The following is a 25,283-nucleotide window of genomic DNA, read 5'->3' as shown; positions in this document are numbered from 1 at the left end:
TCGGGAGTGCTTTCTGTGTAAAGTACCCTGCCCATCTATATACCATTTAAAAAAATTTGCTGATAGGATCTGGTCGTCGCTGGCAGGGCCAGCATTTATTGCCCTCGAGAAGGTGGTGGTGAGCCGCTGCCTTGAACTGCTGCAGTCCGTGTAGGTAGGGAGTTCCAGGATTTTGAGCCAGCGACGATAAAGGAGCGGTGATCCACTTCTAAGTCAGGCTGGTGTGTGACTTGGAGGGGAACTTGGAGGTGGTGGTGTTCCCATGCGCCTGCTGCCCTTGTCCTTCTAGGTGGAAGAGGTCGCGGGTTTGGGAGGTGCTGCTGAAGAAGCCTTGGTGAGTTGCTGCAGTGCATCTTGTAGATGGTACACAGTGCAGCCACGGTACGTCGGTGGTGGAGGGAGTGAATGTTTAAGGTGGTGGCTGGAGTGCCAATCAAGCGGGTTACTTTGTCCTGGATGGTGTCACGCTTCTTGAGTGTTGTTGCAGCTGCACTCATCCAGGCAAGTGGAGAGTATTCCATCACACTCCTTACTTGTGCCTTGTAGATGGTGGAAAGGCTTTGGCGAGTCAGGAGGTGAAACACTCGCTGCCGAATACCTAGCCCCTGACCTGCTCTTGTTGCCACAGTATTTATGTGGCTGGTCCAGTTAAGTTTCTGGTCAATGGCGACCCCCAGGATGTTGACAGTGAACATAAGCACATAAGAAATAGGAGCAGGAGTAGGCCATATGGCCCCTCGGGCCTGCTCCGCCATTCAATAGGATCATGGCTGATCTGAATCTAGACTCGCGTCCACTTCCCTGCCCTCTCCCCATAACCCCTAATTCCCTTATCTGCTAGGAAAATGTCTATCTCCGTTTTTAAAATTTATTTAATGTTGCAGCTTCCACAGCTCTCTGGGGTAGCAAATTCCATAGATTTACTACCCTCTGAGTGAAGAAGTTTCTCCTCATCTCAGTTTTGAAAGGGCAGCCCCTTATTCTAAGATTATGACCTTTAGTTCTAGTCTCACCCATCAGTGGAAACACCCTCACCGCATCCACCCGATCAAGCCCCCTCACAATCTTATATGTTTCGATAAGATCGCCCCTCATTCTTCTGAACTCCAATGAGTAGAGTCCCAACCTACTCAACCTGTCCTTATACGTCAACCCCCTCATCTCTGGAATCAACCGAGTGAACCTTCTCTGAACCGCCTCGAGAGCAAGTATATCTTTTCTTAAATATGGAAACCAAAACTGCACGCAGTATTCCAGGTGTGGCCTCACCAATACCTTGTATAACTGCAGCAAGACTTCCCTGTTTTTATACTCCATCCCCCTTGCAATAAAAGCCAAGATTCCATTGGCCTTCCTGATCACCTGCTGCACCTGCATACTAACTTTTTGTGTTTCATGCACCAGGACACCCAGATCCCTTTGTACTGTAGCACTTTGCAGTTTCTCTCCATTTAGATAATAACTTGCTCTTTGATTTTTTCTGCCAAAGTGCATAACCTCACACTTTCCCGTATTATATTCCATCTGCCAAATCTCTGCCCACTCACTTAGCCTGTCTATGTCCTTTTGCAGGTTTTTTATGTCCTCCTCACTCACTGCTTTCCCTCCCATCTTTGTATCGTCGGCAAACTTGGATATGTTGCACTCGGTCCCTTCCTCCAAATCGTTAATATAGATTGTAAAGAGTTGGGGTCCCAGCACTGACCCCTGCGGAACACCACTAGTTACTGATTGCCAGCCCGAGAACGAACCATTTATCCCAACTCTTTGTTTTCTGTTAGATAGCCAATCTTCCACCCATGCCAGTATATTACCCCCAATCCCGTGATTTTTTATCTTGATCAGTAATCTTTTGTGTGGAACCTTGTCAAATGCCTTTTGGAAGTCCAAATACACTGCATCCACTGGTTCCCCTTTATCCACCCTGTATGTTACATCCTCAAAGAATTCGAGCAAATTTGTCAAACATGACTTCCCCTTCGTAAAACCATGCTGACTCTGTCCTATTAAATTATGTTTATCCAAATGCTCTGTTACTGTTTCCTTAATAATGGACTCCAACATTTTGCCAACCACAGATGTTAGGCTAACTGGTCTATAGTTTCCAGCTTTTTGTCTACTTCCCTTCTTAAATAAGGGTGTTACATTAGCAGTTTTCCAATCTGCCGGGACCTTTCCTGAGTCCAGGGAGTTCTGGAAAATGATCACCAATGCATCCACAATCCCTACCGCCACTTCTCTCAAGACCCTAGGATGTAGGCCATCAGGTCCGGGGGATTTATCCGCCTTAAGTCCCATTATTTTACTGAGTACCATCTCCTTAGTGATTTTAATTGTGTTTAGCTCCTGCCCCCCCATTGCCCCCTGTTTGTCCAGTGTTGGGATATTTTTAGTGTCCTCTACTGTAAAGACTGATACAAAATATTTGTTTAGCGTCTTTGCCATCTCCATGTTCCCCACCACTAGTTTCCTGGTCCCATCCTCTAAGGGACCAACGTTCACTTTAGCCACCCTTTTTCTTTTTATATAGCTGTAGAAACTCTTGCTATCTGTTTTTATATTATTTGCTAGTTTACTTTCATAATCTATCTTCCCTTTCTTAATTAATCTTTTAGTTATTGTTTGCTGGCTTTTAAATGCTTCCCAATCTTCTATCCTCCCACTAGATTTGGCTACTTTATATGCCCTTGTTTTCAGTCGAATACTATCCTTTATTACTTTACTAAGCCACGGATGGCTGTCTTTTCTTTTACTCCCCTTTTTCCTCAGTGGAATATATTTATCTTGAAAGATGTGAAATATCTCCTTGAATGTAGACCACTGCTCTTGTACCGTCTTACACTTTAATCTGTTTTCCAAGTCCACTTTAGTCAATTCGACTCTCATACCTTCATAGTCTCCTTTATTTAAGCTTAGTACACTGGTTTGAGATCCAACTCTCTCACCCTCAAACTGAATTTGGAATTCAACCATATTATGGTCACTCATTCCAAGGAGATCCTTTACTAGGACATTTTTTATTAATCCTGTCTCATTACACAGGACCAGATCTAAGATTGCCCACCCCCTGGTTGGTTCAGTTACATACTGCTCAAGGAACCCGTCCCTAATACGCTCTATGAACTCTTCCTCAATGCTGCCATGAGCAATTTGATTAGTCCAGTCAATATGAAAGTTAAAATCCCCCATGATTATAGCTGTTCCCTTATTACAAGCCCCAACTATTTCCTGATTTATACTCCGACCAACAGAGTTGCAACTGTTAGGAGGCCTATAGACTACGCCCACTAGTGACTTTTTCCCCTTATTATTCCTTATCTCCACCCAAACTGTTTCACTTTCCTGATCCTTTGACCCAATATCATTTCTGACTATTGCAGTGATTCCATCCTTGATTAACATAGCAACCTCACCTCCCTTTCCTTCCTGTCTGTCCTTCCTAATTGTCAAATACCCTTGTATGTTTAGGTCCCAGTCATGATTATCTTGCAGCCATGTTTCCGTAATGGCCACCAGATCATACCCATGTGTAGTTATTTGTACCGTCAACTCGTCAATTTTGTTACGAATGCTGCGTGCATTCAGATAAAGAACTTTCAAATATGTTTTCTGACAATTTATTCCTGCTTTTTACCCCTTTTACTACTTTACCTTTTTCATTATACATTCTGTCCCTTCCTGACACGCTCTGGTTTTTAATTCCCCCACTGCTACCTTGCTCTATTGCCTTCTCCGCTGTCATTTTTATTTTTCGCTCTCTTAAAACCTCCCCCCACTAATTAGTTTAAAGCCCTCTCTACAGCCCTAGTTATTCGATTCGCCAGGATTCTAGTCCCAGCACTGGCCAAGTGAAGTCCGTCCCAACGGAACAGCTCTCTCCTGTCCCAGTACTGATGCCAGTGTCCCAGGAAGCAAAACCCATTTCTCCCACACCAGTCTTTGAGCCATGCATTTAACTCTCTAATTTTATTTACCCTAGCCAAATTTGCACGTGGCTCAGGTAGTAATCCAGAGATTATTACCCTTGTGGTTCTGCTTTTTAATTTGGCCCCTAACTGCTCAGACTCCCTCAGCAGAACCTCCTTCCTTGTCCTATCTATGTCGTTGGTACCAACATGGACCACGACAACTGGATCCTCCCCCTCCAAGTTTCTCTCCAGCCCAGAGGAGGTGTCCTTAACCCTGGCACCGGGCAGGCAACACAGCCTTCGGGACTCTCGCTCTCGGCTGCAAAGAACTCTATCTATCCCCCTAACGATACTATCCCCTACCACTACAACATTTCTTTTAACTCCCCCCACTTGAATGGCCCCCCGCTCCACGGTGCTGTGGCCAGGTTGCTCATCCTTCCCGCAGTCCCTGTTCCCATCCTCACAGGGAGTAAGAGCCTCAAACCTGTTGGACAAGAGCAAGGGCTGCGGCTCCTCCAACACTACCTCCTGGATCCCCGTACCTGCCTCACTTCTAGTCACACCATCCTGACCCTGGCCACGGACTACATCTGAATTAATTAATCTAATTGGTGTGACTACCTCCTGATACACAGAGTCCAGGTAACTCTCCCCCTCCCTGATGTGTCTCAGTGTTTGAAGCTCGGACTCCAGCTCTTCAACGCGGAGCCGGAATTCTTCGAGCAGCCAACACTTACTGCAAATGTGATCACCGTGAGCATCAATGGTGTCCACCAGCTCCCACATATTGCAGCAGCAACACATCACCTGATCTCCCATTCTATGTAATTAATTACATTTATTAATATTTTTAAATACCCTCTGCTCTGATTCTAGATGATGAATATCGCACCTTAGAAACTATAAACCACAGAGTTTAAGCTTAAAAAGAGAGAAATACTTACCTGCTTTCTGGTGACGTCACACTTGGATTACTTTTTACCTCTCTCCTTCCCTCCGAGTTCGGAGACTGGTTGGCCTTACCTGGTCTCTGGGGCCTTTTATAGCCCCGCTCTGCCGCTCGAGTTTCCCGCCGTCGCTGTGAGGCCTTACCTGGTCTCTGGGGCCTTTTATAGCCCCGCTCTGCCGCTCGAGATTCCCGCCGACACTGTGAGGCCTTACCTGGTCTCTGGGGCCTTTTGTTGGTACCAACATGGACCACGACAACTGGATCCTCCCCCTCCCACTCCAAGTTTCTCTCTAGCCCAGAGGGGTGATTCGGCGATGGTAATGCCGTTGAATGTCAAGGGGAGGTGGTTAGACACTCGCTTGTTGGATATAGTCATTGTCTGACACTTCTGTGGCACAAATGTTACCTGCCACTTATCAGCCCAAGCCTGAACGTCATCCAGGTCTTGTTGCATGCGGGCATGAACTGCTTCATTGTCTAAGTTGTTGTGAATGGCGCTGAACACTGTGCAGTCATCAGCGAACATCCCCATTTCTGACCTTATGTTGGAGGGAAGGTCATTGATGAAGCAGCTGAAGATGGTTGGGCCTAGGACACTGCCCTGAGGAACTCCTACAGCGATGTCCTGGGGCTGTGATGATTAACCTTCTTTCACAGAATCACAGAAACCCCACAGTGCAGATAGAGGCCATTTCGGCCCATCGAGCCTGCACCGACACATATCTCACCCAATCCCCGTAACCCCTACACCAACACATATCCCACCCTATCCCCGTAACCACACGTATTTAATCCCCCTAACACTAAGGGTCAATTTATCATAGCCAATCATCCTAATCCGCACATCTTTGGACTGTGGGAGGAAACCGGAGCACCCGGAGGAAACCCACGCAAACACGGGGAGAATGTGCAAACTCCACACAGACAGTCACCCGAGGCCGGATTCGAACCCGGGTCCCTGGCGCTGTGAGGCAACAGTGCTAACCACTATGCCACCGTTCTTTGTGCTAGGTATGACTCCAGCCAGTGGAGCGTTTTCCCCCTGATTCCCATTGACTTCAGTTTTACTAGTGCTCCTTCATGCCACACTCTGTCGAATGCTGTCTTGATGTCGAGGGCAGTCACTCTCACCTCACCTCTGGAATTCAGCTCCTTTGTCCATGTTTGGACCAAGGCTGTAATAAGGTTGGGAGCTGAGTGGTCTTGGCGGAACCCAAACTGGGCATTAGTGAGCAGGTTATTGGTGAGTAAGTGCCACTTGATAGCACTGTTGACGACACCTTCCATCACTTTGATGATGATTGACAGTAGACCAATGTGGCGGTAATTGGCCGAATTGGATTGGTCCTGCTTTTTGTGGACAGGACATACCTGGGCAGTTTTCCACATTGTCAGATAGATGCCAGTGTTGTAGCTGTACTGGAACAGCTTGGCTAGCGGTGCGGCTAGTTCTGGAGCACAAGTCTTTAGCACGATAGCCGGGATGTTGTTGGGGTCCATAGTCTTTGCTGTATCCAGTGTGCTCAGCCGTTTCTTGATATCACGTGGAGTGAATCGAATTGGCTGAAGACTGGCTTCTGTGATGGTGGGGACCTCGGGAGTAGGCTGATATGGATCATCCACTCGGCACTTCTGGCTGAAGATAGTTGCAAACGCTTCAGCCTTGTCTTTTGCACTCACTTGCTGGGCTCCACCATCATTGAGGATGGGGATATTCATGGAGCCTCCTCCCCCCGTTAGTTGTTTAATGGTCCACCACCATTCACGACTGGATGTGACAGGACTGCAGAGCTTTGATCTGATCCGTTGATTGTGGGATCGCTTAGCCCTGTCTAGCATGCTGCTTCCCCTTTTTAGCATGCATGTAGTCCTGTGTTGCAGCTTCCCCAGGTTGGCACTGCATTTTTAGGTACGCCTGATGCTGCTCCTGGCATGCTCTTCTACACTCCTTATTGAACCAGGGTTGGTCCCCTGGCTTGGTGGTAATGGTAGAGTGAGGGATATGCTGGGCCATGGGGTTACAGATTGTGGTGGACTACAATTCTGCTGCTGCTGATGGCCCACAGCGCTTCATGGATGCCCAGTTTTGAGCTGCTATATCTGTTCTGAATGTATCCCATTGAGCACAGTGGTAGTGCCACACAACATGATGATGGGTGTCCTCAGTGTGAAGACGGGACTTTGTCTCCACAGTGACTGCGGTGGTCACTGCTACCAATGCTGTCATGGACAAATACAACTGCGACATGTAGATTGGTGAGGACGAGGTCAAGTAGGTTTTTCCCTCGTGTTGGTTCTTTCACCACCTGTCCAGGCCCAGACTTTCAAATGTGAAGTAACAATCTCTCACCTTCTTTGTGATACTGGCACATTCTTCACTGCATTTGCCTTTTGGGGGATCTCTGCCAATTACAGGTGCCCCCTCACAATGTTCCCTTGAATTTTTTGGGGGCCATGTGGCCCATGCAAGATTCCGCGCGTGTGTTGTTTGTTCAATTTAAAAGCCGGCTCACCGGCTGCGCAGGACCTGCACAACTTCAAAAGGACGTTGCCCCCTCGCTGTCTCGATATGAGGTTACTGGTGGCCTCATGAGAAAATCTTTCTCATCCCTTTGCTAATTGAGTCTGAGTCAGCTCACTGTTGAAAAATAGTTGGGATTTAAAGCACCCAATTAGTTATTGATGGTAACACTTATAGTTGGGTAGTGGATGTCCCTGGGGATCAATCCAGATCCTTCCCAGTATTCACAATATTAAGGATCTTGACTACTGCTAGTAGGAAGTATTGAGTTTAAGGAAGATTCAAAGTAAGGTCGGATGTTCTGAGGCGAAAACAATTGTTCAGAGAAAGCAATTGTTCAGAGGCCCAAAGGCGCTTAGTATCTGGGAAGAGCATTTTAAGCTAGACAACGCTCTGGTAGTTACTGATCTGTCACTGAGGGTGGTTGTGGTGGGATCAATTTGAGGAAATAAATTGAGTATCACACCAGAACCATTTTACACAACGTTAAAATATATTAAAAGAAACACTTGCATTTATATGGCGCCTTTCACTATCTTGAGACATCCCAAAGCTCTCTGCAGCCAATTAAATACTTCGGAATTGTATTCACTGTTGTAATGTAGGAAACACGGCAGTCAGTTTGTGCACAGCAAGCTCCTATGAACAGGAATGAGATCATGACCGAATCATCTGTTTTCGTAAGGTTGGTTGAGGGTTAAATATTGGCCAGGATGCCAGGGGGAACTGCCTTGCTCTTTGAATAGTGTCCTGGGATCTTTTATGCACACCCGAGAGGGCAGTTGATTTAATATCTCATCTGAAAGGTGGCACCTCCAACAGTGCAGCACTTCCTCAGCACTGCACTGGAGTGTCAGCCTAGCTTGTGTGCCGAAGTTCCTGGAGTGGGGCTTGAACACATGGCCTTTTGACTTGGAGGTGTGAATGCTATTACTGAGTCAAGTTGACACATGAAAGCCTATTTTCAAAAGTGAAAGAAGCATTGAGGATGGTTCATGAAGGGGAGCACGGATGCTGCTGGGTTTACCAATATATCACCTACATAGAGACTGACTATTCTTATGGGTTGGTGGAATCATTAACCCATGTTCCATTTGTTTCCAGGCATTCGTCCTCCCATTTTAAATGGCCCAATGCACCCGCGCCCCTTAGTGGCGCTGTTGGATGGCCGGGATTGCACTGTGGAGATGCCAGTCCTGAAAGACGTTGCAACGGTGGCATTCTGTGATGCACAGTCTACTCAGGAGATTCACGAGAAGGTAAGAACATTCTGATAGTCACTGGAGTTTGCCCTGCACTTCCTGTTCATCTGCAGTCTAACCCTCCTGGCCGTTAAAGAATGAAATGTCTAATTCATTGTTGCGGGTGTAGAGAATAAATGTTATGTAACTAAGCAGCACAGGTAGAGATGTTCGCTGGTAATTGGATATCGTATTAAGGTAATGTTAATGCGGTCCAGAGGGCAGGGAGGCTCTGTGGATTTGCATTTGGTGCTGCAACATGTTTTTATGTGCATTCCTCTTGAGGGTGTTTATCTGGAATTAGTTTTTTTTTTAAAAAGGTGTTTTTAAGTGTAATAGGATAAACACGATTACAATGCTGCTGAATATTCATTCTCCGTACCATTGCTATGGGAAGTTGTAAATGCCTCCTCCCAGGAGAGGGAAAATCCCACGATAAGTCACATCCCAGCGTACTGTCACTTGTTTCCGAACAGCGGTCTCAAAAGTTGCTTTGGTGAAGGCTTGGGAGTAGGGTCCCCATCGTCTAACCTGTGGCTGCTACATGGCCCAATAGACTGATGTGAAAGAATAAAATGAAATTGTATTCTCTGGTCTGTTGTGTCAGCTGGTCCCAGCCAGAATTTGGACGGAGAGGGACTTTTGTGCTTCTGATTTGCTATTAGTGACCCCTGCTGCTAAGCGTGTTGCGTGGATGTAGGTGAGGACAGGATCAGTTTGGCTATGATGCCTCCTATGGTTACAAAACCCTCCAATACTCACTGACTAGTCTTGCCTGTTGGTAAAGGCCCCTTGGGCAAGGGGGCGTGGCGCTCATGAGAACAGATCCCAGCAAAGAGTTGGTACCTTCAGGAGGGGAGGGATGAAAGATAAGTGGGTCATTAGCAGGATCATGTTTTTTCAAGAAAAGGATTTTGTAGGGAGGAGGAGAGAGCTGCAGTACGTTAAAGGCATAACTGCAAACTCCGCTGTCGCTTTGAGGAATTGGCAGAGGCACAGATGGTGACAGCCAATATTTTCAAAGTTTATACAAGTCCAGTTGTCTATTAAAACTTTAACGCAAAGTAAGACTTTCCCCTGTACCTATCGTAGAATCCATTCTATACACTGCACCTTTTATGAATGTTCCGAAAACACTCGGATAAAAAGACAAAATTGTATGCAGGAATACTGTGACCTGCGGGCCGGGTTATGCCGTAATTATTTTGGAGACTGATTTTGAATGCTATCTCTGCTGCTGCTCTTTCAGGGAGTCTGGACACACAAATTACTTGCTGAGAAATGCATCCTGCTGAAAGAATGCTGTGAATACGGAGAATTCTCTCACTCACTCACTCTTGTTACGTCTTGGTGATGGAGAGGATATGGGGTTGGAAGCTCAGCTCAGTCAAATAGGTTGACGAGATTGCAAGCAGTCTGGTTCAGCCTCCAATGGAGTTGGTGGCTTGGGAAGGGAGCTTGTGGCGGGGAACGAAGGCAATGACTTCAATCTTCCCAATCTTTAATTGACGGAAATTTCTACTCCATCCAATACTGGATGTCAGATAAGCAGTGTGACATCAGAGGCAGTGGGGGGTCGCGAGAGCTGGTGGTGAGATCGAGCTAGGTGTAGTTGCCGTACGTGTGGAATCTGGCTTGTTTTCGGATGATGAGGCCGAGGGCCAGCGGGTAGATGAGAAATAGGAGGGGGCCAAAGATGGATCCTTGGGCGACCCCAAAGGTAACAATGCGGGAGTGAGTAGAGAAGCCATTGCAGGTGATTCTCTGGCTGCGACTGGATAAACCAGAGTGGAACTAGGTGCTGGCAGTCCCACCCAACTGGTCAATGGAGGAGAGACATTAGAGGAGGATGGTGTGGTCAGCCGCGTTAAAGGCTGCAGGTAGGTCGCGAAGGATGAGGAGGGATAGTGTACCACAGTCACTGTCACATAGGATGTTATTTATGACTGAGGGCTGTTTTGGTGCTGTGGCGGGGTGGAAACCTGATTGGAGAGGTTCAAACGTGGAGCCGCGGGAAAGATTGGCATGGATTTGAGAGGCGACCAGAAGCTCTGGAGAGGAAAGGGAGGTTGGAGATGGGGCAGTAGTTAGCAAGGACAGAGGGGTCAAGGGTGTGTCTTGAGGGGGTGATGACGATAGTTTTGAAAGGGAGGGGGACAGTACCAGAGTAGAGGGAACAGTTAACAATATCGACTAGCATGAGGGACAGGAAGGGAAGTTGGGTAGTCAGTAGTTTAGTGGGGATAGGGTTGAAGGAGCAGGAGGTGCGCATCATGGACAAGATGAGCACGGAGAGTGCATGGGATTCACACCAGTTTGAGTTTTAAAAAAAAGAAAGTTGCAATCATGTAGCGCTTTACCATGTCTCTGAGGAACAGCTCCAACTCCTTCAACCTGCAATTACAGGAAACTTTGTTATCCGGCACCGACGGGACCGAGCTGTTGCCGTTCCCTCAAAACTGCCGGACACTCCAGCGCTAATGTTGAAAGATACGGAAGCTTCTGAGCTCCATATCTGTCAACAAACCCTGTTGCTTAGCTTCTAAACAGTCCAAGTGTCTCTAGCTTAGCAACAGTTTCAGCAGACCTTGCAGAGCTTGACCGTTGAGGAAAAAACCTATGAGAAAAAAAAACCTAACTAAAACGGCACCTGATTTTTGCCGGTGGCTCGAGCATTCCGGACAGTTAACCTCCGGATAACACAAAGTTTCCTGTAATTCATTTAAAATGCAGTGTCCATCAAGCAGACAAACACAGCAGCCATTTTGCACACCAAGGTCACATAGGGTTAACATTTCCGACCGATGGCCCATGATTTGATGATGGATCACAGCCTAAAATGTTAACTCTTTCTCTCTCTCCAGGGATTCTGCCTGACCTGAGTGTTCCAGCATTTTCTGTTTTTTATTTAAGATTTCCAGCATCTACAGCAGTGTTCCCTTTAAGCTGCGCAGCGCTCTGCAGGTCCCGCTGAGCCGGCTTTTAAGTAGAAAATCTGCGCATGAGTGGAATTTTGAATGGCCAGCGCAGACCATTGGGGGCCGCGCGGACCAAAAAAAATTAGAGGGAACATTGATCTACAGTATTTTGCATTTATACTGTATAAACGCAAGTTTATCTATTCTTGGAGATGGGTGTGCTGCCAACTGAGCCAAACTGACTGTATTGACTACAGTATAAATCCAGTCTCGGTTTTCCTCTGCTACCACTGTTTCAGTAACCAGCATTTTAAACAGTCTGTTTATAAAAATAAATCAACACATCTTCCGCAATCGGCATAAAGTGTTAACAGTCAGGCTCGCTCTTATTTGATGGCACTAATCTGTTGTTAAGAAATGTGTTAACGTCAGCCTTGAGCACCTTGTAAAGTTGGCATTTTAAACCTAACCTTTTAGTATAGCCGCACTGAATGGGACCAGTTTCCTCCATTAGATTTAACTGGGATGAATGTGCAAGGGAAGAATTATTGGACGTGACTGTCTTGTATTTGTGTTGCCAGCTGGAGGTCTGAGGCAGAAAGTAGTACAGAATGTTGGTTGAAACTGCCAGTGGTAATTTTTTCTTTTCTCATTTTTGTGGGAGGTCAGTGTTTGACATCATATGGCTTATAAGAAAATAAATTGATCAGAGCATGCTGCATTGTCATTGGGATTTCAGTGAAGTATAATGGTGTATGAAATTTTCATGCAGTTGGTTAAGCTACCATGATGCCTGTGCAGTACAGTAATGGCTTGGATTGTTTTTATACCAGGTCAGTTCGTACAGTTCTAGGTTCCGTCCTTTTCAAATGTAAGTTGCTTGGACAGTGTTTTGAGCTGTACATCACTAGTGTGAATTGGTGGTGGATAGAGATTGTCACAGGTCTGTACTGGTGATAGATGTTGGAAGGGATGAATTAAGAATATTCCACTCCTGTTTAGCTGCAGTGTATGCATTTGGGCAAATTGCTGGAGGGTGACTTGTGCCTATAGAACTGCATCCAGCAAGAGCTGGTGCTTTTCTAGACACAGGAAACAGTCCAACTCTGGTTCCACTATTTCCCATACACAGTTCAATCACTTCTTCTGCATGTAACCTGTGCTGTACCTGACCTGGGTGTGTTTTGTTGGAAGCGCTTGGAGAACTTTACATTTAACCCATACAGTAAGTAAGTTGTGAATGCTTGATGGGATAGTGTAGAAAAAGCTGTACACTGTCGGTCTCCTGTTGTGCTGAACCTGACAGGCCTTGATTGGATTCTATGTGGTTTACTCTTTAATCTGAAGTTGCTTAATTTGAATGAGCTTTTAATTCAAATTGTGCAATAAAAAAAGCCTCCTTTCCTGTTATACTAAAATTATTTAATTGGTACTACTGGATAATTCAGAGTTTTTTTCCAGTAAAAGTGACTGAATTAACAAGAGTAGACTATAGAGGGAGCTGAGCACTCTGTACCTATACCTGTGCTGTGCTCACTTGGATGTATGTGAAGAAAAAGTGATTCCAAGCTGATCTTCCTCTCTCTCTCTCAACGCAGGTACTGAATGAAGCAGTGGGCGCCCTGATGTACCACACCATTACATTAACACGCGAGGACCTCGAGAAATTCAAAGCACTTCGAATTATCGTCCGGATCGGCAGTGGCTACGACAACGTCGACATCAAATCAGCTGCAGATTTGGGTAAGAGAATGGAGCTGCAGTCCGCTCAGAGCTGCAAGGTGGAGGAGAATAGAGTCGACTCCTAAGCAAAATGGTGATTCCCCAGACTGCTGGGCTGCCGTAGTGACCACTCTACAGTCATGTGGTGGCTAACGGGCACCTTGTTAATGTGCAGTGCAGCCTGTACAGCAGATGCTTGACCTGTTTAATGTATCTGAGGGTTGCGGAGTGTACCAAATAATTATTTGTATTATCTGTTTATTGATTTTTGTGACTAACATTGATTAATTATGGCTGGCGAGCTATCCCCCTGCTGCTGCATACGTTGTTTTCCCCATAAGCACCGACTTTCCCTTCACATTGGGGCAGCACGCTGGAGCTCCGTGTCATACCTCCGAATGGTGAGAGGCAGCTTTTCACCCTCCGTTTTTGCCTGATTGGTGAGTTCCAGATCTCGTCCTACTGTTGGGAGAGGGGATTCCCAATGGGGAAGGGAAGACTTGAATTTTGAGTTTGCCCAGGTACCATTTACACAGTTCTTTTTAGTACCTTGGAGCAAGTTAACTGCAAGCACTCTTGGCTAGTGTAAGGCTTTGGACAGAATGCCTGGAAATATCAGCACTGTGCAGCTGAGCTTGTCACTACTAACGCTGCCTGCTGTTTGTAATCCCACCACTTAGCGTATTGTATGAAAATGTCCATGCTGGTGAAAACTGAAAGTCTGTATTCCAGCAGCACACTGCCCCTTCGTGAGCAGTAATATCACACACAGCCAGTCATCAAATTCAATGAGCAGTGATTAAGGCACAGTGTTCAAGCACCTGACACTCTGGACACTCGGTTTGTTTAATCGTGGAGCCTAACGGCTATGCAGAAAACAAAATTGTAAAATACCAGCAACAGAAACCTATTTGAAATGGCCTAGAGTTTCTTTATCCTTTTCTTGTTCTTTTGATGCTTTTAACACTTTGCTCTTACCCTCCCCTCCCCTCTCCCCACCCAGTTCAAGGTGTCATTCCTGCCCACTGTCCAACAGTGTTCAATAGGGTATAACACAGATTCACTAGGATGCTGCCTGTATGTATGAGGAAATATAAACAAAGATAGATATTGGGCCTATTTTCATTAGAACAGCACAGATTAAGGGGTGATGTAATAGACATGTTTCAAATTATGAAAGGATGAGGCAGAGTAGATAGAAGCAGATTGTTTTAGTTGAGGGGTCAAGAAAGAGCGGCCATACATGCAACATTACATGCAAGAGATTTAGAACTGAGTATAGGAGAAGCTTCTTCCACAGAGTGTTGTTGCTATGGAATTCACTTCCAGTGTCGAGGGCTGATGCAGAAGCTATTCAAGGTTAGACTAGATAGGAGGATGAAGGAAAAGGGGTTGAAGAGATCTGGGAACAGGTTGGATAAAAGTGATTAGAACTATTTGCTGCAGGTTGGCCTGAGTGGCTCATTTCCAATGTTGTAACTTCTGTGTATTTGTAGTAGCAGCAAGAGGTCGGGACTGGCAACAACACTGAGGGGAGGGAGGGAGGAGCCTACATCCAAGCTTTGTCTTTGCAGGCTGGATGGCCAAGCTCCTGTACCGGAGGCTGTAGATTGAACACCCCACCCCTAACCGATTCTACACCTGACCTGTTTAGGGCAGCGTAGAGGGAGCATTATATTGTGTGTAACTCGTGCAGCACATTATTTAGGAGTGCTTGATGGTATTGTGTAGATGGAGCTCAGTTCTGCATCTACCCTGCTCTATTTACTTGGATGTGGTTGATGCAAATAGTAGTTGCCAAAATGAGAACTTCTCCATCCCCCAGCACTGACATCCCTTAGCTTGAATTAAAAAGACTTGACAACACCAACTGAGAATTTTTTCCAGCCTAAATAATAATGCTGGTGGACTTGACCTGATTAATAACATTGATAGGGAATATGGTAATCTGATAACTGACAGGGTTATAGGCATTTAGTGATGATGTTTAATTCACAGATTCCTTTCTTCCCTGTTACAGGGATTGCAGTGTGTAACATTCCCTCATCGTCGGTGGAGGAGACGGCAGACTCGACACTGTGTCACATATTAAACCTTTACAGACGGTCAACGTGGCTCCACCAGGCCTTGCGAGAGGGGACAAGGGTGTCGAGTGTTGAACAGATCCGAGAGGTAGCAGCAGGAGCAGCTCGAATCCGTGGAGAGACTCTGGGCATCATTGGCCTGGGTATGTTGGGCAGACGCTGTGTAATCCTGTGAGAGTTGCACAAGTATTCCTCCCTCTCCCCACCCCTGTCTTTCCTCCTTTTCTGAAGGTTATCTTGGATCGGTGGGCATTGGTGCTAACTCCTGTCCAGCTCAGCGGTCACGGGCAGCCTCCCTGTACTTCAAGTTGCTATTATCTTGTGAGAGCCTGGACAGTGAGTGTCAGCCAGTCAGAAGTTGAGCTTGATTCCGTGTCCACCTGATGTCTACACATGCACCCTTTCTAGCACAGAAACTTGATGGCTACCTGGAATAAGAACTCTGGCTGGTATTGTTTTGCTTCTTTCCCCCTCCCCCTCTCTGTCAAGTGGTGTTGAGGCTAATTGTAGCACAGTGTCGAGCTCTGTTAACTGAGCACACGCCAGAAGGCTAACCTTGAACCACGTGACCTGTATTGCAGCAGCATTTCTACCAACGGTGTTAGCCATGGCTCAGTGGCACTCTCGGTTCTGAATCAGAAGGTTGTGGGTTCAAGTCCCAGTCCAGAGATTTGAGCGTAAAATTTAGGCTGATGCTCCAGTACAGTACTGAGTGAGTGCTGCACTTTTGTATGCGGTCCTGTCTGCTCTTTCAGGTGGACATAGAAGTTCCTGTGCCTCTTCGAAGAGCAGGGAAATTCTCCCCTGTGTCCTGGCCAATATTTATCCCTCAATCAACATCGCAAAAGCAAATTATCTGGTCATATATCACATTTCTATTTGAGGGAGCGTGCTGTGTGCAAATTGGCTGTCGCGTTTCCTGTTATAACAGTGAGTACAATTTAAAAAGTACTTCATTGGCTGCAAAGCGCTTTGGGATGTCCTGAGATAGTGAAAGGCACTATAAATGCAAGGCTTTTTTCTACATCAGTCACAATTCCCCAGTTTGAGGTTGGATGTTTGCAGTGCATTTTTATGGATAATATTTTCCATTTCCCACACAGGACATGCACATGGCTTTGTGAGTGAGATTGGTGCAGAATTGTGAGAAGCTTTATGTACTCGGCTCGTTTTCACTAGGATTTGAGTTGAGACTACACACAAAGCTTCTAGTGAAGGGAAACTTCTGTCCCACTCCCAAAAATTTTAAGAACTGTGCTCTCGCACATTTCACCACCCAGTTCTGCCCAGTTATTTTCTAAATAAACCTGTTTACAGTCTGTTTGCTCAGGCTTGGACTTGTGCTATCAGTTACTGGTTTCAAACCCTCCTCCAGCAGTTCATGCCGATGTACGTAATCCATAGGAGCCCCCCCCCCCCTAGTATTTTGCCTGGAAAGCCATTCTTCATGAGCCAAGGCACTGGGCAGTGAATAGATTGAGCCTGTAAAGCGCTTAAGTGGAATGTGGATGATTTAATGGCATATGTGATACTAGCATGAGAGAATAGGAGGCATAATGTGAGAAATCAGACACACATACGAGATGCAAAATATGTGAATAGTTTAAAGGGGTGGGGGATAGTCAGGTAGAAACAGAAGCATGATAAACTGTCAAAGCAGAGAAGGTTCCAGCAGCCTGGGAGCCTAGTAGAAGAAAACAGCAGTTAGACAGAAGGAGGCAGACTACCTCACCAGCAGGGTGTTCTGACCTGTCCTGCCCGTGGCTGCATACTCAGTCTCTGGTTGTGGTCACTGGATAGTGAGCAGGAACAGTGACCAAACCTACCCCAACTTCTGCCCCAGCTGAGCTCGGCAAACTTTACACGGACCTGGAATTGACACTGGCTCTGCCTGCACTGTGCATTTTCCCCACTTGGCCATCAAGGGGGTGCAGTATTTGTTTCTACTATACCCTATGTCTCTAATCTCCTCCAGCCCCACAGCTGTCCCCCCCCCCCCACCCCCGGAGATATCTGCGCTCTTCTAATTCTGCCCTCTTGAGCATGCCTGATTATAATCACTCAACCTTTGGTGACCATGCCTTCTGTTGCCTCGGCCCTAATCTCTGGAATTCCCTCCCTAAACACCTCCGCCTCGTTTAAGACGCCCCTTAAAACCTACCTCTTTGACCAAACTTTTGGTCACCTGCCCTAATTTCTCCTTATGTGGCTCGGTGTCAAATGTTTTGTCCTAATACTCTTGTGAAGCACCATGGGACGTTTTACTATGTTAAAGGTGCTATATAAATACAAGTTGTTGTATGGGAGAAAAGATGTCTCACGTGACCCCTTTCTCTTGCAGGTCGTGTTGGTCAGGCAGTGGCTTTGCGGGCAAAAACGTTTGGATTTAATGTGATTTTCTATGATCCGTACCTGCCAGACGGAGTGGAGAAGTCGCTTGGTCTCCAGAGAATAAGCACCTTACAGGACCTGCTGGTTCACAGTGACTGTGTGACCCTGCACTGCAGCCTGAACGAGCACAATCACCACCTCATCAATGACTTCACCATCAAACAGGTAGCGAGGGGGCAGGGTCTCGTGGGTTACTACATTAGTACGTCACGCAAAAAAAGCCCACTTAATTCATTGTGTGAAACCCTTGGAGATGCTTGCACTGTTTAAATGCAAGCGTGCTGTTGGTACATCCTCCAAACTTGTGTTTTTTTTTAAACACACAAAATCCCCACATTTCTTCTGTAAATAAATGTTAGCTGATGCTTCAGGGAAGATTTTTAAATTAATTCTCAGGTTGTGGACATCGCTGTCAAGGCCGGCATTTATTGCCCATTCCTAAGGGCCGCCTTGCACCACTGAACGGTTTTATTATTTTTTGTAGTGGTTTGATACAACTGATTGCCTCACTAGGCCACTTCAGAGGGCAGTTAAGAGTCAACCATGTTGCTGTGTGACTAGAGCCAGACCAGGTAAGGACGGCAGGTTTCCTTCCCTAATGGACATTAGTGAACCAATTGGAGTTTTACGACAATCCAACAGCTTTGTGATCACTTACTGATTTTTATTTTCAAATTAAAAAAAAAAAAAAAAAAAAACTGAATTCAAATACTTTAACTGCCATAGTGGAATTTGAACTCTGTTTCTGGATTACTAGTCTAGTAACATAACCACTATACCCATACTGAGCTGAGACTTATACTCGCAGCACTGTAGTCTGATGCTCCCCAGTGCCTCCATTACTAGCTGAGCCGTACAGACTGTAAAGATACCAGGTTTCATCCCCTATCTGTACTGAGTTAACTAACCTCATGTGGAGCAAGACGGCAATTTGTGAAGAGCTTGCAGCACTCCGTCTTCATGTCCATAATGCATCTTTGACCACGAATGCCACATCCGCCATAATTATTTGTTAACACAGTGGGTCACAATGACTATTTTTTGTAATGTAATGGATTGTCGAAATCAGCTAATTAAATACGCAAGGAATTGCCAAATCGCTAATTGGATAGATTGCAAAATCGGCTAATTGAATAGAGATTTGATTATGTTGTGTAAATCACTCCCTCTTATTTCCAGTTAATTCTTTATAAGCACTGTCAATTTTATGAGTGGTATTAATTCTGCTTGGGTCACTCCTGCTGACACTAGCTGTCAGTTCAGATGATAACTGCTTAATGTCATTAAAATGTCGTTAATGTAGAAAAACAGAATATTTTTTAAATGGTGAGAAACTTTCCAATGTTGGTGTTCAGAGAGATTTGGGTGTCCTCGTGCAAGAAACACAGAAAGCTAGCATGCAGGTACAGCAAGCAATAAGGAAGGCAAATAGCATGTTGGCCTTTATTGCAAGGGGGTTGGAGTATAAGAGTAAGGAAGTCTTGCTACAATTGTACAGGGCCTTGGTGAGACCACACCTGGAGTACTGTGCACAGTGTTGGTCTCCTTATCTAAGGAAGGATACACTTGTCTTGGAGGTGGTGCAACGTAGGTTCACTAGATTGATTCCTGGGATGAGAGGGCTGTCCTATGATAGATTGTGTAGAATGGGCCTGTACTTTCTGGAGTTTTGAAGAATGAGAGGTGATCTCATTAAAGCATACAAGATTCTGAAGGGGATTGACAGGGTAGATACTGAGAGGTTGTTTCCCCTGGCTGGAGTATCTAGAACTAGGGGGCATAGTCTGAGGAGAAGGGGTGTAGGCCATTTAAGACTGAGATGAGAAGGAATTTCTTCACTGAGGGTTGTGAATCTTTGGAATTCTCTGCTCCAGAGGGCTGTGAATGCGGAGACTTTGAGTATATTCAAGGCTGAGATAGATAGATTTTTGGACTCTAGGGGAATCGAGGGATATGGAGTTGAGGTCGATGATCAGCCATGATCTTATTGAATGGCGGAGCAGGATCGAGAGGCTGTATGGCCTACTCCTGCTCTAATTTCTTATGTTTTTAAATGCATAAGGACATTCATAGAGCAGTAATCTGTACATTACTGGAAAATCCTGCCTTTATTGTATATTCCAGTATGATGATGTGTTTACCAGTTGGCTGATTGACCATGCAGTCAGTTACTTCATTTTGTGTTAAATTAATTAATGGAACTATTTTACATCTGATTTATCAGCGTGCTCCTTCAGGTGTAATTCTTTGTTGTTGCTGTTATTAATATCATGAATCCGAACCACAGATGCGTCAGGGGGCATTCCTGGTGAACACAGCACGAGGGGGACTGGTGGATGAGAAAGCGTTGGCCCAGGCGCTGAAGGACGGACGAATACGAGGGGCAGCTTTAGACGTTCACGAATCAGAACCTTTCAGGTGAGGTAATGTAGGTGGGGTGACTTTCAAAAAGGGAGGGGAGGCGGGTTGGTCAGGTCAGGTTAGTATGCATGTTTGGTTTCCTTGAATTGTATTAATTGTCTGTCAGTGCTGGGTGGCAGGGGGGCGGAGGAAGGAGAGGAACAACGTTATTTTTCTCCCAGAATGTGTTCCTCTCTCCTGCCCTAGTGCCTCAGAGTAGCTGAGCCAGACAGACTGGGAAGATCCCAGGATTCTGTCCCCCATCTGTACGGAGTTAATTAACCTCATCTGGAGCAGCACTACAATTGGCCTTGGTACCCCAGGGATAAGGAGAAGGTGGAAAACTGGCTGAGTTACCACTCATGGTCACCATCCAATAATCTCTGCTGGAATTGCACATGCAAATTTGGGTGTGGACAGGTTCAGGTTCTTGTAATGCCATAAGGGTCAAATAGCCTGATGGTACTCACCGCCCAAGCTCGCACATGAGTAATAGGCACTGGAGTTATATACCGGGGTGTGTTTGGCACTCGTGAAGTAATACCCCAGCAGGGAGTCTGCACCTTCAGGAGAGATGGGGAGGGGAAATGTGCACAGATCAGATGTGTGCCTGCAAAGTACCAGACTCGTCCCTCAAAAAGAAACTATAACCCAGCCAAGGAGATTCTCTGAAGGAAAAAGGTTTAAAGGAGAGTATGAACTTGTCCACAGTATGCACTGTGCAGATGCTGTACCAGTCCACATAAAGAATAATGGTGTGTAATAGTGTAAACACAAGTGGCCTGCAAAAACGATGGTGTGTTGCAGTGTAGACCTGAACAGTCCATGATTACGATGGTGTATGACTGTGTAAACAGGAGCAGTCTGAAAATGGTGTGTAGCAGTGTAAACACGGGCAGTCTGAGTGTGTGATGGTATGTTTGAGTGTTAACACGCAGTCTTGTGTGCTCGAGTGAGGTATAGAAGCATTCTGCAGAAATGCCTGCTTAAAATGAGATGCGTTTCCCGTTAAAAAATCAAGTCTCTATTTGTAATTGCCATTCAGCGTTTTGTGGGAATTCATTATTTATTTATATACAGGAAACTTTGCGATATCCGGCACCGACGGGACCGGCATGATGCCGATCTATGAAAACTTCCGGACAGACCAGCGCTAATGTTGAAGGATACGGAGGTTTTCATCTCCGTATCTGACAACAAACACTGTTGCTTAGCAACAGCTTGTAAACAGTCGGCCCGTACCTTGGAAGCGTCTCTGTAGCTTAGCAACAGCTTCAGAGAGGCTTTCCAGAGACTGACTGACTTTTAAAAAAAAAAAAAAAAAAATGTGCTAGGAGAAGAAAAAAAAAAGAGAAAAAACCTAACAAAACGGCTGTTGATTTCTGCCGTTAGATCGCGGTTTCCGGACATACAACCTCCGGATAAACCAAAGTTTCCTGTATATATATTTTTTGTGAGCTTTGCTATTATATATAAATAAAAATAGTAACACTTTTTAAAGTTCATGTTTACTGTGAAAGAGCTGCACTAGACTCTTTTCCAGAATTCTATTTCGTTTTATAATTTATTCTTGATGTGTTCCAGTTTTAGTCAGGGACCCCTGAAGGATGCACCGAACCTTATCTGCACCCCGCACACAGCATGGTACAGCGAGCAGGCTTCGATTGAAGTGCGAGAGGAGGCGGCTCGAGAGATCCGCAGAGCTATCACAGGTACTGTATCGCTGCATCTTGTGCAAGGACATTAGTGCCTTCAGGCGGGGGGAAAAGAAAAGTTGGGTGAGGCAGTGAGGGGTCCAGAGCTAGTGCTGCTATGTGTTAGTGCTAGGGTACTGCATGAATTAACAAGTCTGTTTTCAATATGTTTGTGAGCAATGTTACAAAACCTTACACAATCGATTACATTGGGTACAATCACTCTTGTTGAGCCATTCAACAAAGTACTTACCCCTGCCACAAGAGGACAGTAGTGTGCTTTGCTGTCAGCATGCAAAGTGTATTGTGCCATCCTGTGGTAGAAAAGGAGTACAGCACAAGCTTAAAGTCTGCTCTTGCAGTACGGAAAGGCAATGATGTATCTCCTCACCTCATAATTTCCAAGTGACATGAAAAGCTTTGAAACTGCAGTAGCATTGTTGCATCTTATTGGAGCCTTGTGTTGAAAACCCACTGCATTTATTAATTAACAATTTTTCATGAAATTCCTCTGCCTGGTATATTTTGATAAAGGTGTTACACCGTTAAAACTGCAGATCAGGGAACTTTATCGAAGTACATAAGTTACCAATGTCACATGATGTGATTTCAACCCATAAAGCTGCAGAAGTGTGAAGTTTACTGCAAAGTCTTACAAGATCTGATGTGTGTGCAATTTGATAACATTCTTGTAACATCACACAGCTTTTGGAGATCGCACATACAAGACTGCAGTTTAGTTATTACACCAATACTATAAATTATTGTATACTGCTATGTATTTTTCTAATCTTTCATTTTTATTAGGTCTAAATGTGTAAACCTGGGTGAATATAATTGAATGGAAAACATTGGGTGATAAAAGGTAGTAGGGAATGTTAAATTAAATAGAAGAGATACTCCAAGCTAGTCTTCCCTCTCCTCCCTTTCTCCCCCAAACCCCCTCCTAGACAAGAACTGTACATCATCCCCTATCTGAGAGGGAACAGATAATTATTCGTTCATGGGATGTGGATATCGCTGGCAATGCCAGCATTTATTGACCATCCCTAATTGCCCTTGAGGCGGTGGTGGTGAGCCACCACCTTGAACCGCTGCAGTCCCTGTGGTGAAGGTACTCCCACAGTGCTGTTAGGGAGGGAGTTCCAGGATTTTGATCCAGCGACGATGAAGGAATGGCGATATATTTCAAAGTCAGGATGGTGTGTAACTTGAAGGGGAACTTGCAGGTGATGGTGTTCCCATGCGCCTGCTGCCCTTGTCCTTCCAGGTGGTAGAGGTTGTGGGTTTGGGAGGTGTTGCTGAAGAAGCCTTGGCGAATTACTACAGTGCATCTTGTAGATGGTACACACTGCAGCCATGGTACGCCGGTGGTGGAGGGAGTGAATGTTTAAGGTGGTGGATGGGATTCAAATCAAGCGGGCTGCTTTGTCCTGGATGGTGTCGAGCTTCGAGTGTTGTTGGAGCTGCACTCATCCAGGCAAGTGGAGAGTATCCCATCACACTCCTGACTTGTGGCGGGTGGAAAGGCAGCTTGTGTTGCAGCTTCCCCAGGTTGGCACCTCATTTTTAAGTACACCTGGTGCTACTCCTGACATGCTCTTCTGCACTCCTCATTGAACCAGGCTTGGTCCCCTGGCTTGATGGTAATGGTAGAGTGGGGGATATGCCGGGCCATGAGGTTACAGATTGTGGTGGAATATAATTCTGCTGCTGCTGGTGGACCATAGTGCCTCATGGATGCCCAGTTTTGAGCTGCTACATCTGTTTTGAATCTATCCCATTTAGCACTGTGGGAGTGCCACACAACATAGAAACATAGAAGATAGGCGCAGGAGTAGGCCATTCGGCCCCTCAAGCCTGCTCCACCATTCAATGCGATCATGGTTGATCATCTAAATTCAGTACCCTGTCCCTGCCTTCTCTCCATATCCCTTGATCCCTTTAGCCTTCAGAAATATATCCAACTCCTTCTTGAATATATTTAATGAATTGGCCTCCACTGCCTTCTGTGGTAGAGAATTCCACAGGTTCACCACTCTCTGGGTGAAGAAATTCCTCCTCCCCTCTGTACTAAATGGCTTACCCCTTATCCTTAGACTGTGACCCCTGGTTCTGGACTCCCCGGCCATCGGGAACATCCTTCCTGCATCTAGTCTGTCCAGTCCTGTTAGAATTTTATAAGTTTCAATGAGATCCCCTCTCATTCTTCTAAACTCCAGCGAGTATAAGCCTAATCTCTCCTCATACGCCATTCCTGCCATCCCAGGTATCAGTCTGGTGAATCTTCGCTGCACTCCCTCCATGGCAAGAACATCCTTCCTCAGATAAGGCGACCAAAACTGCACACAATACTCAAGGTGCGGTCTCACCAAGGCCCTGTACAACTGCAGCAAGACATCCTTGCTCCTGTACTCGAACCCTCTCGCTACGAAGACCAACATACCATTTGCCTTCTTAACCGCCTGCTGCACCTGCATGCTTACCTTCAGCGACTGGTGCACAAGGACACCCAGGTCTCTTTGCACTTCCCCTTCTCCCAATCTATTGCCGTTCAGATAATAATCTGCCTTCCTGTTTTTGCCACCAAAGTGGATAACCTCGCATTTATCCACATTATACTGCATCTGCCATGCTTCTGCCCAATCACCCAACCTGTCCAAATCATACTGGAGTTTCTCAGCATCCTCCTCACAGCACACACGCCCACCCAGCTTTGTGTCGTCTGTAAACTTGGAGATATTGCATCTAGTTTCCTCGTCTAGATCATTTATATATATATATTGTGAATAGCTGCGGTACCCCATTAGTCACTGCCTGCCACTCGGAAAAAGAACCTTTTATTCCAACTCTTTACTTCCTGTCTGCCAACCAGTTCTTTATCTAAGTCAGTACCTTGCCCCCAATCCCATGTGCCTTAACTTTACACGTTAATCTCTTATGCGGGACCTTATTGAAAGCCTTCTGAAAGTCCAAATATACCACATCCACTGGTTCTCCCTTATCTAGTCTACCAGTTACATCCTCAAAAAATTCCCCCCACCCAGAGTACATTCTGTGCCCTTGCTACCCTCAGTGCATGATGGAGGGTGTCCTCAGTGTGAAGACGGGACTTCATTTCCACCAGGACAATGCTGTCATGGACAGATGCGTCTGCCACAGTTAAATTGGTGAGGACGAGGTCAAGTAGGGTTTTCCCCTTGTGTTGGTGTTCTCACCACCTGCCGCAGGCCCAGTCTGGCAGCTATGTCCTTCAGGAGTCGGCCAGCTCGGTCAGCAATGGCGCTGCCGAGCCACTCTTGGTGATGGACATTGAAGTCCCCCACCCAGAGTACATTCTGTGCCCTTGCTACCCTCAGTGCTTCTTCCAAGTGGTGATCAACATGGAGTAGTACTGATTCATCAGCTGAGGTTTCCTTGCCCATGCTTGATCTGAAGCCATGAGACTTCTT

At 45.9% G+C, this 25,283-nt stretch overlaps 1 protein-coding gene across 10 annotated transcripts in view; it reads left to right on the top strand.

Annotated features, from left to right (window-relative positions):
• Positions 1 to 25,283, top strand: part of LOC147113823 (C-terminal-binding protein 1-like) — a 106,877-nt gene that overhangs the window by 73,450 nt on the left and 8,144 nt on the right. For all 10 annotated transcript variants that reach the window (XM_085995174.1, XM_085995172.1, XM_085995168.1 and 7 more), the window contains 6 exons: positions 8,486 to 8,640; positions 13,139 to 13,283; positions 15,283 to 15,489; positions 17,688 to 17,902; positions 20,025 to 20,155; positions 21,722 to 21,849. In XM_085995174.1, coding sequence (XP_085851300.1) covers positions 8,486 to 8,640; positions 13,139 to 13,283; positions 15,283 to 15,489; positions 17,688 to 17,902; positions 20,025 to 20,155; positions 21,722 to 21,849 — 981 coding nt within the window. The remainder of the gene's footprint in view (positions 1 to 8,485; positions 8,641 to 13,138; positions 13,284 to 15,282; positions 15,490 to 17,687; positions 17,903 to 20,024; positions 20,156 to 21,721; positions 21,850 to 25,283) is intronic.

Source organism: Somniosus microcephalus, chromosome 8 (assembly GCF_052327205.1).
Source record: "Somniosus microcephalus isolate GS21.2 chromosome 8, FLI_Smic_1.0, whole genome shotgun sequence".
NCBI classification, from domain to species: domain Eukaryota; kingdom Metazoa; phylum Chordata; class Chondrichthyes; order Squaliformes; family Somniosidae; genus Somniosus; species Somniosus microcephalus.
Note: the sequence above shows the minus strand (reverse complement) of the source record. Positions and strands in the feature narration are given on the sequence as shown.